The sequence below is a fragment of the Cyanistes caeruleus genome, chromosome 6 (genome assembly GCF_971803275.1).
Source record: "Cyanistes caeruleus chromosome 6, bCyaCae1.hap1.1, whole genome shotgun sequence".
In the NCBI taxonomy this organism is placed as follows: domain Eukaryota; kingdom Metazoa; phylum Chordata; class Aves; order Passeriformes; family Paridae; genus Cyanistes; species Cyanistes caeruleus.
Genome location: NC_141706.1, coordinates 32,329,079 through 32,344,766, shown reverse-complemented (window position 1 = coordinate 32,344,766; position 15,688 = coordinate 32,329,079). Strand labels below are relative to the sequence as shown.

Sequence of the window (15,688 nt, the reverse complement as noted above, 5' to 3'; positions counted from 1 at the left end):
CCGTTTGAAGATGGTAATTTCCACTGGGTAAGCCTGGAGATGTTCATCTGCTCTTTTGTTCATGTTCTTTGGTTGAACAAATCTCTGTAAAATAAAAGTGATAAAACTTAACCACTGGATAGTGTATTCCATTCATCTTGACAGGAGTTTCTCACAGTTGTTATTAAAAGTTCAACTGCCTTTCTCTGGAAAACATATAAAAGCATAACTCTTACCTGCTTTGCACAGTTATTATGTATTTTCTTGTCACTTTTTTGCTGTATTTAAGATACTGTGGGGTGCAGAAATAATCCTGGGTCATGCCTGGAGCCATAGGCATTGACTTCAAGACATCTGTTACCCGCTGCAAGCATCCACCTCCTTCTCCCCTGCTGTCCTATCCCACTCTGCTGCTGCTGCTCCTAGCCAAAATCACCTCCTCTAGTTACAGATCACCCCTGAAAAACGAAGTCTGGGCCCTGCACCCACACCGTGTCCTCTCCCCTGGGAGGAAGGAACGGGAGCAGCCCAGGAAGATCTGGGAGCTGCATGCCCATGCAGTGATCTGTCAGGTGGTGGGATGGACATCTCCAGGGGTTCCTGTGTGCCACAGGGCTCTGCCCCTCTGCAGGCACCGAGCCCAGGTCCCCCTGCCAACAGAGAGACATTGACCACCGTGCACTGGCTGTGCCAGCAGGCAGGGAAATCACCACCAGCTGTTCAGATGGCCTTTCTCAGGGTCCAGTTTCCCCCAGCCAGGAGCCGTCCCTGCTCAGGGCAGGGAAGAAGTGGGTTTGAAGGAGCAGGCCTCGGTGGCAGCACCCTCCATTCTGAGGCTCTGCACACACAGAAAAGGGTGGCAGCAGTGCAGGACCCGTGGGGCAGGCGCAGGCTGGGAGAGGTTCCCAGCCAGAGGAAGGTACCAGATTCCTTTTGGCTGTGGTGCTGTAAGGTCCTCCCCTGGAGCACTCTATCCTCGGTGCTCCACTGCCTTCGCAGTGGGAGGGGAGCCCTTTACTTAGAGAGATGAGATGGGTGGGGCCTCGGGTCATTTTATAAAATAACAAGTCATTGACTCCCACAGGAGTACATCCTGCAAACATGTCTTGGGAAGTGCTGCCAGTGGAGGTACCAGGAGCAGACACTGAAAACGTGTCTCTAGAGCTGCTCCCCACAGAGGTGCCAGCAGTAAATCCTGAAAATATGTCTCTAGAACCGCTGCCCACGGAGGTGCCAGGAGTAGAGCCTGAAAATATCTCTCTCGAATTGCTGCCCGTGGAGGTGCCAGGAGTAGATCCTGAAAACACGTCTAAAGGATTCCTGACCATGGAGGTGGCAGGAGTAGATCCAGAAAACATGTCTAAAGGATTCCTGCCCATGGAGGAGCCAGGACTATGTCCTGAAAACATGTCTAAAGGATTCCTGCCCATGGAGGAGCCAGGACTGTATCCTGAAAGCATGTGTAAAGGATTCCTGCCCATGGAGGAGCCAGGACTGTATCCTGAAAGCATGTCTAAAGGATTCCTGCCCATGGAGGAGCCCGGAGTAGATCCTGAAAACATGTCTCAAGAATTGCTGCCCATGGAGGTGCCAGAAACACTCTATTACATGAATAAAGGGAAGACCATGATACCATCAAATGCACTACAGGTAAGAAAACAGCTTTAAAGTTTCACTTAAGGTCCTCTGCATTTGACAGAAAACAAAATCCTGCTTTGTGAGTGTGTTTGTATTCAAGCTAGCGTGCAAATTTGCTGTCTGATGGGACTATACAGCAGTTCCTCTGTCTGAAGGAGTTTAAGTTGAAATTTTCTCTTCAAGGCTGTCAGTGGAAAAAGTCCTTCTGAATCCACCAGAGCCAAAGATCTCATCTTCATAGACAAAATGAGAGAAGTCAGAGTAGTATAGGGCCAAAAAAAGATAAGAAAGGGGGAAAAAATTAACAGGGAGAGAAACATCCTTCAGGGGACTGAATTGTCAGCCTGTTTTCTTCTGCAATTAAATGCTACTTTTATTAAAATTTTCATATTTCTGTATAAATAACAGGATTTTACATGTATAATAACGTGTCAAACACATTTTTTTTGTTACTGAAAATGGGATAAGGGCAGGATAGAGACCAGGAATAGAGAATTGAATTTCACTTACACATTACCTTTTCGGTTCTGAATTTTTTCATTTTGCTTTGCATTCTCTGCATTGTTTCAAGATTTGCATTTAGTTTTAACTGTAGCACATTATGCATTGTTTTGTGTGCTCCCTGGCTGGATGAAGGCACATCACTTCAGGAAATGTTTTGCAAACAGAATATTTTAAACATTTCTTTGTAGATACTGTCCTTTAATGGTGCTCTATAAAGTGCTTCAAAAGGTGGCACCCTACACTGTAGAGGTGTTTTGGAGCTTCTCTTTCCTGAAAGAGATTGAAACATTAGATTTAAAATTTTACAACTGCAGTGTTTTGTATTCTGTGTTCAAACTCACAGAAAATATTCTGGAATATTTTAAACTGAGCTTTAGTATTGCTAAGAGCAGGAACAGGTTGCCAAAAGTTCACATTCAAAACAAAAAGCAAACCTTTTCCACTGGATTAATATAGAGACACCTTTTAGATATCTTACAGCTGTGATAGTCTTCATTCATTTTCTCACTGAAAGGGTACCCCTGACATGGATTTTGTGCCAGTGTGCACCAAAATATGTGGTGGTTTGTCCATTAATCTGAGTGCGGTAACACAGCTGGGCGTAACCAACAGCCCTTCTAATCGAGGTTTCATCATAAATTATTGCAAGTAGAAATTAATTATCTATCCTGGTAATGCTGCTGCTGTTGTTTAAACATTATAATTTATTGGTTTTTCTTCCTTTCTTCAGGATGGAAGCTCAGGGCTTGGTTCCTTGGGAGATGGTGAATGGCAAAGAAGGAATGCTGACAGCACTGGGCCAGACCAAGGTGATTTCAAGGTATTAAGAACAAGAGAATTTAGAACCAAAGAATGCTAAGGCTTTTGTTTTTCTCAAAAGGGGAGAAGTCTCAGGTAGATAAAGAATGATGGCAGCAGCTTGAGTGTTAAAGGGAAATGCCCGTAAATCTATTAATTGAATAATTTCATTCCTCTTATGTTTATGATTTTCATAGAACATTGAATAGTTTGGGTTGGAAGGCACCTTTAAAGATCATCTTGTTCCAAATTTCTGCAGTGAGCAGGGACACCTTCAAGTAGACCAGGTGGCTCAGTTTCCATAATTGCTTGTTTTATTCCTGTTACATTTTATTTTGAACAGGCTGAATATTTAGTATTTTTGTGCCTCACTTACTTGTAAGAGAAATCCACAGGTGAGCTTTCTGTTCCACAATACTTTTTGTAACTGGAAGGACCAAAAGTGACAGTGAGACATGCTCTGCTGCCAATGGCTTTGGTAGTGTGATCTTCATCCTTGCAATTTATGAGGCGGTCCTGGACTGTTGAACCCTGATCTTTCGCAACTTCTGTGCTCCATCAGGAAAGGAACTGTAGTGGGATTCTGTAAAATGAGTGATAGGGCTATTTCTTGTGCATGAGTGTCAGCCAAAGATTTTTTTTTTGTTAGAAATTACTGGTTTTGATGTGAGTTCTCATTCTGCTACTGTTCAGTGAGTCTGGGCATTATTTCCTATCTGTCAATGGAGAAGTTTAAGAATGATTCATATAACAATTTTGTCCCGTGAAGTGCCTGCTTCTGAGGCAGATAATTCTGTGAAAATTCGCCCTATTGTTCATGCAGACAAGTTCTACTGAGGCAAAATGAAGCTGAAATGGAGCTTTGTCTGAAAGTTGAAATCATACTGTGAACAGGCACACAGGTGAGCTTTGTAATAAGCTGCTTACCAAGTAGTTCTGCTGCAATTTGGGTGCTCACAAATTCAAACAAATTCTAATTCATATTCACAATATTCTTCGTTTTTTCACATGCACTCTTCAAAATTTAGCTATTGTGTTTTCTCAGCATTAGGATTACTACTATTAAAAAAACCCCAGTGGTGTTAAAAGATTAGACTGTATTTTCACAGGATATATTGTATAATAAGTCTAGGGTCTTTGTGGTATTTCATCTTACAAATATTTAGGTTGCAGTGTCTGGTATCTACAGCCTGGGGAGATACTAAAATTCTGGACCATGTCTAGGATGAAGAATTATGTAGATAGTAAAAGCAGGCAGAAAAATTTTATTGATCAGTTTTTGGTATAATATCTGTTCCTTACAAGAGGTCAGGAACTTAAAAGCATGATGAGAGGAAGAAAAAAGATTTGAGCTCCTGGGTTATAATTACTTACAATAATTATACATCTGACAAGTAACTTGTCTCCATTTCTTAATCCCACACAGTAATGTGTTTGTTTTTCCATTGTGTGCTCAGGATATAGACTTAAGATCAAAGATATTTAATGGTCATTAAATTTCAATGCTACAGATGTGACAGTAGCGGACTAAAAGAATCATCTGATATATCCATAACCTTCTTCTAGACCACTATATTGGTCCTGTCTCATACTGAAGGATTCTTTTTTACAGTATAAAATTACAAATTTCATGACAATGCATTGGTGATGGACTGAGTTGTTTTTGCATGTTGTTACAGAGGTGCTGTTTTTGTCTGTGTTCACAATTCCACTCTCCATCCTATGCACTTGCATGATCATTATCAGGCTACATCAACAATCATATGTTCATGTAAAGGATGCATATACATTTTTCTCTCCTCCTAGTTTTTTCTCAAATATTAATTTTTCACCACTGAAACTGCCAGAAAACTTAAATATGAGGGTATCTGCTTGCTCAGAGGAATTGTCTGTTAGAAATACATGACAGCATTTGTCAGCAACTGCATGTGTCTTTTGCATCAACATGCTGATTTTTATCTGTGTTAAGAAATCTGTATTATGTGGGTCTAGGCTGGTACTTAGATCCACGCTAAAGTAACAGGAGGAGACAGTTCTGGTATTTCAGACATCAGTGTTTATACCAAAATATTTGAGAATTGCAGCAGGCTTCATATAATAATGCATGTGAGGGAAGGGGAACAATTGGATGCATAGTTCTAAACTCACCATGAGCCATGTTTTAATAAGGCTAAGATGCATCACTTCTTGGGTCAAGTCATACCTCATTTCCCTGCCAGATATGGGCTTCTTGTTCTTTCAGGGTTTGTGCAGCTGGGACAGCTGCTGCCCTTAAGCAGAAGAGGAACAGGATAAATTCTCACCCTTGTGCAAAGCAGGAACTCTGGTTTCTGCTGGGTTTTGGGAGTTGGAAGCAGCCCTTGAGATCATGGGAAGAGTGGGGAGCTGCCACACTGCAGAGCAAGAATAGGAGCAAGTTGTGACATCTGCTTCTGGTGCAGGTTGGGCTTGGCAATGTGAACAGGAGCTGAGGCAGGCAGGAGGGCTGGGTCCCTGCTGGGGATGGGCTCCTTGACTCCCACAGGGGCTAGAGCCTGCTGTCAGGAGCAGCTCCAGCCCCAGCCTCAGCATCAGCTGGAAAGGCAGGAGTCAACAACTCCTGAGCCACCCCCAGCCCCCACTGCTTGCAGCAGCATGGCTTCAGCAGCAGCAGCTCTGCTCAGCTGCAGAGCTGGTCTGAGCCCAGGTACCTCCTCTGCCACCCTGAGTGCTGGTATGGGGTTGCCTAAAATACAGACTGCTGAAATTACATGTTCCAGCACGCCTCCCACTTCAAAAATGAACCTCATAAAATCAAATGAGGACACATCTCAGCTCAAAGCTTTGAAATATGGTTTGTCTAATCCATATTTGACATCAAAAATGCAAAACATCTGTACCTGAGATAGACCTATAAATACCCTTGAGAACTGGTAGTCAGAAAGAGAGATTTCCAGAGTGCAATGCATGGCCTGTGGTAATGGGGATAAGAACCCAGAAATGTTCAACAGCTGTCAGACATTATCACTAATCATACAGCTATCTGGAATTAGGTCTAAAGAGTCTCAAAGCTCAAATGGTTCATGCTCAGCCTAGTTTTTTTCTGTCATATTTGTTCTACTTAGGGAGGGCTATAGAAAGGCACTGGTTTTTTTTTATGGATGGACAATTGCTCTGGATACAGTTTCACATATGGAAATAATTTTGAACATGCAGTTGAACAGTTAAAGTTTTCAAATAGATCTGTTTTTCAAAATCTGAAGAAGTCTGATTGTTAAACATCTGCAAACACTAAAACATGAAGGTAATGTTGACAGCATTGAAAGAGCTATGCATCTAGCCTGAATTACCAATCAAATAATACATCTCTGCAGATTTATATAAGTAATAGAAATAATAAATAATGCTATTATTTATTAAATATTATACATCTCCGCATTTTTATAGGATCACTGTGCAGTGAGAGTATCCATCTTGTGTTGATCAGTATTTGAGGTTTTGTTTTCTGGGAATGTCTTCCAAGCACAGTATAATGTGTCATTCCTCAAAAGTTTTCTGAGTCCCATGATGGATATATGTATGAGGAAGCAATCATCTGAAGGATACAATTCTTGTGACCTTGCATATACCTGTCATGCTTCTGTGGATGTGGAAAAATTTCCCTTGCTGGAGCCAGGGTTTCTGTGGCTGTATGCCCCAAAGGGGCTTTTCCATCTGGGTGTGGGTATTTCTAATTCATTGATATCCAACCAAGACTTCTGCTACTCCTGGTGAAAAGATGGTCTGATGAGAAGAAGAAATTGTACTACTAAAACCCACGAAACACACAGCTTGTGAAAAGCGCTGCTGTGGCAGCAGTGATCGTCAGTATCAGCAGCATGCCCACGCACAGCCCCACAGCCCTCGGCTGAGGTGCCCTCCCCAGCCTGGAGGAGGTGAAGGAAGGAAGCAATTAGAGCATCTTTTCCGTCGTGGAGCCTGATTTTGTCAAGAATGAGGAAGAAGTTCAGAGAGGTGCCCAAGAGCAGCAGGTCTGGGCAGCCTGCCACAGGGGATCCCAGCACATCCCACAGCATCCCATGGCTGTAGCAAGCTGGGGCAGGGATTGGTGAGTGATGTTCACAGCCTGAAGCATCCTGACTACAACTGTAAAAAACTCACATGCACTCTGTAGGGAGACCTGACTCTCAGGCAGCTCAAGATAGACTTTCACACACCACCAGCTCTAGATGCACCATCAGCAAGGAATGATTTGGTCCCTGGCTACCGTCTAGTTAAATTAGCACTTGGAAATGAAGAAAGGAGTGCCCTGCAACATCCTGGGAGTGATTTCATCTCAGCAGAATGCTTCTCTGGGCCAGGAATGCAGGAATAGCTTAGACAAGGCAAGGAAGATATCTTTGCCAGGAAAGGCTGCTGAGCTAGTAGATGACATGGAAACACATGGAGGAATTATTCCTGGGTGATTGCAGGAATAATGTGTGGATAGAGAGGAAGGTGACATATACATAGATGACACATGTTTTTTCAGGGATTTTTCAGTCATTGTAAAAGGTTTGATTGTGCTAAAGGTATTTTTAAAGCTTGTCTGATCTTTGCAGGATGGTTTGTGGAATATTACACAATGCAATTGGACTCAAATAGGTAATGGTACCAGTGCACTGTGGCACATAGTTTTCTTTGCTTCCTCATCACAGTTTTGCACCCAGCATTACAAAGACCACTACTCATGAGACCAGATGGAAGACATTCCACATTGAATGTCATAGAAAATCAGCAGCTGAGTGTCTGTTTGGAGGATACCTGCTTATTGATGGTGATACAGTTTTCACACACACAGACTGAATGTGAATTTTAGGATCTCTGCATTATTCTTCTGTTAGTTTATAACTGCTTTGGAATAAATACCAATCTAAAAAGAGCAACAATCAAGTCTGAGAATGTACTGACTGTTCCTGAAGGTTCAAGTTCTCTTCTCTGGATCGGTGTTGTTGGTCTCTGTTTTGGAAAGGCAGCTACAATATTCTGCTATCTGATGAAACATCTGTTGTAAACCAAGTACCTAACACTAAAAAAAAACCTGAAAAGCATTCACCCAGCACACATTTGACAATACTGTTGTGGAATTGTGTGACTGGGGTAGTCTGCAATAAGTGAAGGAATGAATATTCATACTATTGGTATTGAAAGCGGGAAAGATGAAGCTAGCAATCATCCATGCTGGCAGAGTCTGTTAGATGAAGAAGCCTAAAGGCTGAAGAAAGCAAGCTACCAAGAGAAAACCAAGTTAAAAAAATGAAAAAGGTAAAGAAGTAGAGTCACTCCCTGCTCTCATGGACTCTTGCCTCATTAAGGAGTCCTGCCATTTTAGAGCTCCACAGCCACTTGGGACAGGATGTATTTTACAGCTAAATGTGGAGTAATTTACAGCAGTGCTTCTTGAGATGGATGCATGCCATACATACCAACACCTGAATAGAAGCATGACTTTAAAGAGGCCTGAGATAGACCTGCAGAGGTACAAATGTTCCAGGAATGCAGACAGCCTGCATTACCAGAGTGCTTATGATAGAGAAATTTCTGTTTTCAAATTCTTACTCCTCAGCTAGGAGAAAGTGGGGATCATGCACATGACAGAGGAATCCCTTACTTGTACCAACATAGTAACTTAGTGCCAAGTAGTGTCAATGTTGTTCTTTTTTATGGGAAGCACAATAAAATCAGAAGAAGAGACTGTGAGGTCTGTTCTGCACTAGATGGAGTTGCTGTTTGGAGAATCCCAGTAAAACTTTATTTAGTTGGGATTTCAGGGAAACTAGCACTGTACACCCTACTCATGCACTGGCACCTCAGAGTGCTGTACTGCATACAGATGTGCTACACACACAAGCACAAGCTGGGCAGCACCAAACTGAAGACAAGCAGACAGTTTGCTGTGGTGGAAACCTCTCTGTATGTGGAACCTCATTATATAGCAGCAGCCTTTTTTCTTTTTTTCTTTTTTTCTTTTTTTCTTTTTTTCTTTTTTTCTTTTTTTCTTTTTTTCTTTTTTTCTTTTTTTCTTTTTTTCTTTTTTTCTTTTTTTCTTTTTTTCTTTTTTTCTTTTTTTCTTTTTTTCTTTTTTTCTTTTTTTCTTTTTTCTTTTTTTCTTTTTTTCTTTTTTTATTGTTAAAAATATCATAGTAGGTGTTAAGTAAGCAGAATAACAGAACCTCTGTCTTTTGTTTTATACATGTGTGACTGCTATTTTCTTTGTCTCTATAACTAGACCCTGGTACGTCATGTTATAGTTGTCACAGTTACTATTTAAATATATTTCTTTTGTTTAAGATGTTACTGGAATTAATTAAAATAGCAAATCCTCCTGGGAGCAGAAGAACTAGCAAGGCCTGATCACCAGGTGAATTATGCCCTCCCTATTGTCATTGCTACCACCACCGGCAGGTGCCGGGGCTGTCGGGATGACTGACGCCTGGCTCCTGCCTTTTCCTCAGGTTCCAACTGGCTGATGGCATCTGCCTCTCCCCTAGTGCAAGCACACATCCTGATTTCTGTAGCTTGTTAAACCACTGATTTTTAATTTTTTTTATTTTTTTTAAATTTTTTTTTTAAATTTCAGTAAATCCTTTTGTGAATCCTGCATGTCTGAGAATTGATTTCCCCATACCGGACAGGGAAAATCTGGCTACCATGTTAGAAAGTCATTGCGTGGGAACCAGGAAGAAGGTGATCACATGGCAGAAACCATCTAATATTCCCTAAAAAAAACCCTAAATCCCAACCCAAGTTTTCACTGGTCTAAGAATCACAAATTGCTTTGCAAATGATGATTTCATTGGTTCTCACTCAAGCAATGCCACTTGTCAGAGGAAGTGTTGCTGGAGCTGATCCAGGAGCTGGCAGCACCTTGCGCAATCTGGAGCTAAATGCCTGCCAGAATTTCCCCCATGTTTATGTAGATCCTAAGGAACAATGAGTTTCTGCCTTCTAGGGCATATGCTGAGGTGCCTAAACCCATTCCTAACATGTGAGTGTGGTGATCCACCTTTGCTAATTACCCAGCTGAGAAGAAGGGTAAATTAACAGGGTGTAGAACTGTATTAACATGGCTATACTATTTCTAAAATCTGAACCAGTGTCTTTGCACAGAGTAGCTCTGAGGACATATCCTTCCACCAGTTGTCTGCAAATTTTGCAGCTTCTGTAAGGTTATTCTCTTTTGAGAACAATTGAAATAGAAGGTAAATAGATTTCCTAGGTTGAATTTCATGAAGAAGTACTAAAAAAAGAAAAAAACAGAATTCTAGAGACACATTTAAGAGGAGTGGAAAGAGCAATGGTTTTTAAGAACTCTGTAAAAAGATTTTAATATAACATGATATGTTAGAGGAGAGAATAAAGGATTTTAATCACATATTGGAAAAAGTAATTTGTTGTGATGAAAGAGGCATAATTATTTTTCCATCTGTAAATAGACCCTTTTGCTCTGTTCTCTTGAGAAAAAAGTTGGTTTAAGTGAGGTTCTTCCAGCTTCTTTTTTAACATCTATTTTGTCTGCTTGCTTATAGTTGTTATAGGAAGTCTCTGAAGTGTTACAGAAATAGAAGGATTCTCCTAAAAAAGAGGAAACCTATTGATAAAAATAGCAATTTTCAAAAAGAATGATTTGTGGGGCTTTTCTGTAACCACTTATGCAGGTGGAAATATTTCTAGGAGTGTGAGGAAATAACCATGTGTCACAGCCACAGGAAATGTTGATTTATTTATTGGCTTGGTCAAAATAGCCTTTTGCAGATAGCTCTGAGCCAGACAAGTTTATGGAATGAGCCAGCAGGAAATCGTCTTCCTAAGAAGGAGGAACTCACATTTATCTTATAATAATAAGTAGGAAGAGGTCCCTGCAGCCACAAAACCTGGAGAGACTTGCTTTATAGAAGATTAAGGCTGAGATATTTGAAGGGAAGAAAGGAAGTTAACCACTTTCAGTCTTCAGGGTTTTTTTTGGTGGAAGGTAGTATTTTTATTTTTCTCCAAAGGCAACCAATACCTAAATCTTTAGATCCTAAATCCTCTGGAAACAATTTTCAGCCATTGGCTTGTCTCATAGTCGTGATTTACAAAAGCTCAAGTTACTGTTACACCTTTTCTTGTACAACTGTAAATTGCAGGAAATCTATGTTTCTGAAGCAGAAAGCAAAAACACCTCTCAAAAAGTGGTGCTTCAGGTTTATCCCATGGGAGTCCACAACAACAGATATTCTCCAGAGCACTTTTTTTCAATGCTATGGGACTGTATGGGTGGTTACTAAGGGGATTGACTGCAACTCTGATTAAAACTGATGGCATTTTGACAACTTCATCATGGTTGTCAATGTTGTCATGGTTGTCAATGAACACATCAGTGTTCAAGAGGCTCACTGTAGTTATGTTGTAGTCTAGACTCAGCAATTTCAAAGTGAAAGGTTTTGCAAGTGTCTCACAGGCTGTGTAAATTGTCAGGGATTTTTTCCTGTGTTTTCTGTTTGGATGAGCCATCTGGAGTCTCAGAGCAACAAAACGAAAAGACAGTGAAATATATAAAATGTTAAGAAATTTTTAAAAACAGAAGCTTCATCTGCAAAATAGTGAGATAATTGACCCAAGTTTTACTAACTGTATTTGTGCTTTGTGGCACACAGTTTATTTGCACATTTGAAACTTTTTTCCCACCAAAGGCTTATTCAGACCCCCTTTTTATTGTTCCTCTCTAGATAGAATCCTCTCCTTGCTACCTGTTGACCGTCAGGATCATCCGGATGAGAAATCTCCGGCGAGTGGATGCCTGTGAGTATCTCCATTCTTAGTGGTAGCTCAGGAAACAGGAAAATCATATTTTTTATAGTTTTGTAACAATCTTTTCTTAGTGTTTCTGAAATAACCCAGTGTTTATGTAAATTAATTGTTACAAACCAGGTCAGTCCTTGCTGCTTGCTGCTGTTTCATTGTTCTCCCGCTGCTTTCTCACTAGTTTCAAGACTTGAACGTGTTTCTGTGAATAAGTACTTTCTGTCAAAGAAAGGAGAGTTTCTGTCAGAGGTAGATGAAAGACTCCATTCCATGTTTTCAAAAACAAGGGGTAATTCTGCTGATGGGTAGTAGCACCTTGGAAAATGTGGCTGGGAGGAGCAAACCTTTTCAACATCCTCAATCTCCACTCTGACAAAGATGAATTGAACAGGAAAAAGCTTTTTACAATCATTACCACCAGTCTAATGCCACCATTAATTACCCTGAAAGAACAGTGGAAAAAAACTGTTCTGAGGGCTGGATGCCCCGTCCTTTCTAAGGCTTCTGCAGGAGTCTTGCAGTTGTGCAAGAGTGTGAGTCTCGTGGCAGGAAAGTGGTGGGAAGGGAGTAGGTTGGAAAGGAAAACATCACTGTTTTGTAGAAGAACATGGACTATCCACATGTGTGCTGAGGAGAGGTGTTTCACACAAAATAGACACGTTAATTGTTTGTTTTATTTGAGTAAATAGATTTACGTGACTGCCTGTGGAAGGATGCTGAAATTAGTTTGAGAGTGAGCACGGAAGGGAAATGATGTAACCCTCATGATTCTCTTGATTCTCCTGTTTCACTGTGAGCTGCAGTGATTGGCTCTATAATGTCTTGCGCATGAAGAGTCAGGAAAGATCTTCTGATAGACAAAGATCTGGATTTGCCATGCAGTACTGTTCCCATCTTGCCTTGTGGTTGTCACGTGTGTTTCTGGAAGGTGCACCAGAGGACTTCCCTGTGTCACAGCGCTGACTGAGGGAGACAACAGCTGTATCCTAGGTCACATCACTGGGCTGCATGCTCTGCACCTCCCTCCTGGTCCACAGCTGTGGCACATGTGTGGTGAAGCAAGAACACTGAAAGGTCTCATCAGGGACTCAGATCATCTGCATGTCAGGCAACCAGGCAAATAATGAGGTTATAGAAAGAGGTTGTGCAAGCAGAACTGAGGCAACGTTTTGCATTAAATACACAGCTGACTAGTTTGGCTGCATCTACTCATATAATTAAGGATTGCTTGATATGCTTTGTATCTCAAAGTACAGTTAAGATACAGGAATGATGAATCACATCAGCAGAATAAAGTACTTGCCAGCCAAACAGCCATCAGTCATTGATCTCAAATGATAAAGCCAAAGTCATATAGTAGTTACCAAAAATCACTTTTAATGCATTTTAAAATCAGTAGCATTACTTCTAGATTCTCCAGATATATTCGAATGCATATTTTTGCAGTTTCAAAGTTCTTCAAAACAGTATTGTCTGCATGGAATTTCCCAGATTAAAAAAAAGAAATAACACTTGAGGAAACAGAATAACAACTAAAACAACTTTTACATTCAGGGGGACTGAAAAGGCTACACTCCTTAAGAGTGAAATTATTGAGGAGGGCATGGAAGCTCTCACTACGAAAAAGGAAGAGGCAAAGAAAGTGAATAAGAATAAGGAGGAATTTTTCACAAGGAGACTAAGAAACAAGAGTGGTGTGAAGGTAGAATTAAAGCAGATGATATGACTTTAGACAGGTGCAGTGAAATTGCTGCCAGAATCTCATTTTTAAAGCCAAACTAAGATGTGAAATAGAGCAGGAGGGGGAGAAGGCTAGGGCCTACATAATATTTTCCAAACAAACTTTTCCATCAGAAGAATTTTTTTTTTTACTCAGGAATATCATGATTTCTCCACAACTTTTTTTAGAAAAAAGATTGACAGAATTAAACTTTGTTGCTGTTGTTTTTGCATTATAATTTAAAAAAGGAGGAAAGCAATAATTAAGGTATCTATTGACCTATCACAATGCTTACATAATTTTTCAAGCAGTTCTGGATTTTTTTCCACTGTCACTCAGACAGAAAAGCAGCAAGGCTTCTTGAAAACTTTCAACAGCATAAAATGCAGCCTCAAACCAGTTTGAGATGGTCTGTAGCTGTAGGATGACATGGGGCAAAACTTGGTGGAGAAGGAAAGGAAAGAAGATAAAAAAGGGTCCTGTTGCAGACAGGCAAGATTTTGCTTGTCCCCACAGGTCAGTGTGCAAGCTCTTGTTCCCTGCCCTGCCTGCAGAGTCCTTACCTGCTGCTGCAGGATCATCTCCATTTCTGCTGCCATCACTTGTCTCTCAAAAGTCTCACATCACAGGACATCCATTCCCAAAGCTGGTTACCTTTTGCATTACATAATAGCTGATCATTTTATTGATGAGAACAGAATCAGAGAGATTTTCAGGGTGCTGAAGTACCTTGCATAACCTCCAAGAAGAAACACAGTAAATGGCATTTTTGTCTGTAGCTGTTTGAGCTATACCTCAGTTTAGATGCCTGTGAGAAAGGGGATGTAAAATCCTTCACTACTTTCTCCTGGTGCCTTTTAGGAGAGAGACTTGGTCTCTCTCTTCTTGTAGGTGGCAATTAGTTAAATTCCAATGTCTCATTCAATAAGCTCCTTTTGGAGGAAGCCTCTGCCATCTCATACAGCAGGTGTAGTTCTGCAGCTCCTTTCACAAACCATCACAAAAAAGATCACTGAGAGCAAGGCAGAGATGAAGACGTTTTTCAGTTCTCAAAAAGTGGAGGAGGGTCCCAGCCCCTCTTACCAGACAGCAGCTCAGGGGTTGGTGTGTGTGTGCAAGCTTGTTGGCTGAGAAACTGCAGAGGCTGATTAGAAGAAAAAATTCTCAACCTCTTTTTTTATACACAATATCACTGTTATTGTCCTGGTTTAGGAACATGTCATGCAAGGAAGGACAGAAACCACCTCCTCTTCTAGGTCATCTTGTGGTCAGTGCTTTTTCTCTCTCAGAAGGGAATCTTGAGAAGTTACATTGCATCGGACTTTTCTATCTTTAAATAACTTCTGCTTGTTTTTGGTACCAGCTGCTGCAGTAACCTTTCCAGTATCCTGCAGCACTGCTGCCTTTGCCATGTTAGCAATTGTTTTGCCTCTCCCCTCCCCAGTAAGCCAGGCTGATTGCTACGTGTCCCTGTGGCTGCCAACGGCGACGTGTGAAAGGTCACGCACTAAAACTGTGAGAAACTCTGACAATCCAGTGTGGAACGAAACCTTCTACTTCAGAATCCAGAGTCAGGTCAAGGTAAGGAGCCAAAGTTGTCTGTTTGAGGCAGCCTGAAGATTTTGTGTATCTCCTGAACTGTGTCCAGGAATTATTTAGGAGATGGCACATGATATATGACTGCTCAAGGCATTTAACAGCAGAGATGACAGAGTTCCTGTGTCTGGTCAATGGTGCTACGTAGGAGGGCCAGAAAGCAAGCTCGGTTTTGAAGTTTTAGGGTAACAAGAGACTCTTACGAGTCAGTGCAAGATGGATACAGACTCTGGGAGTTACCCAAGCAGCTGTATAGGTATAGCCAATGTGTTTTGTTTCAGCAATTAAAATGATCTAGGCAAGAATGAATATGCAGTTAAGTATGTTTTTCTAAAGGGGGATGGTATTTAATTTCTCAACTTTTCTTCTCAAGTACATCCTCAGCAATACTTTTGCCTGGAGCTAATGATGTCCAGCCTGAGAAACTGTAACAAAGTCTTTTCCCTCTTTTTCCAGAATGTGCTGGAGCTCACAGTGTACGATGAGGATTTTGCTACTCCAGATGACCATCTACTCTGTGCACTCTTTGATACTGCGAAACTTCCACTTGAAAAAACAGTGATCCTGTACTTCAAGCCTAGCCCAGATGTGAGAGCAACTTAGCAACTAAAGCAGCTAAAGAAACTATGAAACCAGTGGAGAGTTACA

At 41.1% G+C, this 15,688-nt stretch overlaps 1 protein-coding gene across 1 annotated transcript in view; it reads left to right on the top strand.

Annotated features, from left to right (window-relative positions):
- Positions 1-572: 572 nt before the first annotated feature.
- The window catches only part of LOC111930226 (cytosolic phospholipase A2 epsilon-like), a 35,378-nt gene continuing 20,262 nt past the window's right edge, over positions 573-15,688 (top strand). The window contains exons 1-5 of the mRNA XM_023928187.2: positions 573-1,629; positions 2,852-2,941; positions 11,649-11,721; positions 14,889-15,025; positions 15,497-15,628. Coding sequence (XP_023783955.2) covers positions 1,081-1,629; positions 2,852-2,941; positions 11,649-11,721; positions 14,889-15,025; positions 15,497-15,628 — 981 coding nt within the window. The 5' untranslated portion in view covers positions 573-1,080. The remainder of the gene's footprint in view (positions 1,630-2,851; positions 2,942-11,648; positions 11,722-14,888; positions 15,026-15,496; positions 15,629-15,688) is intronic.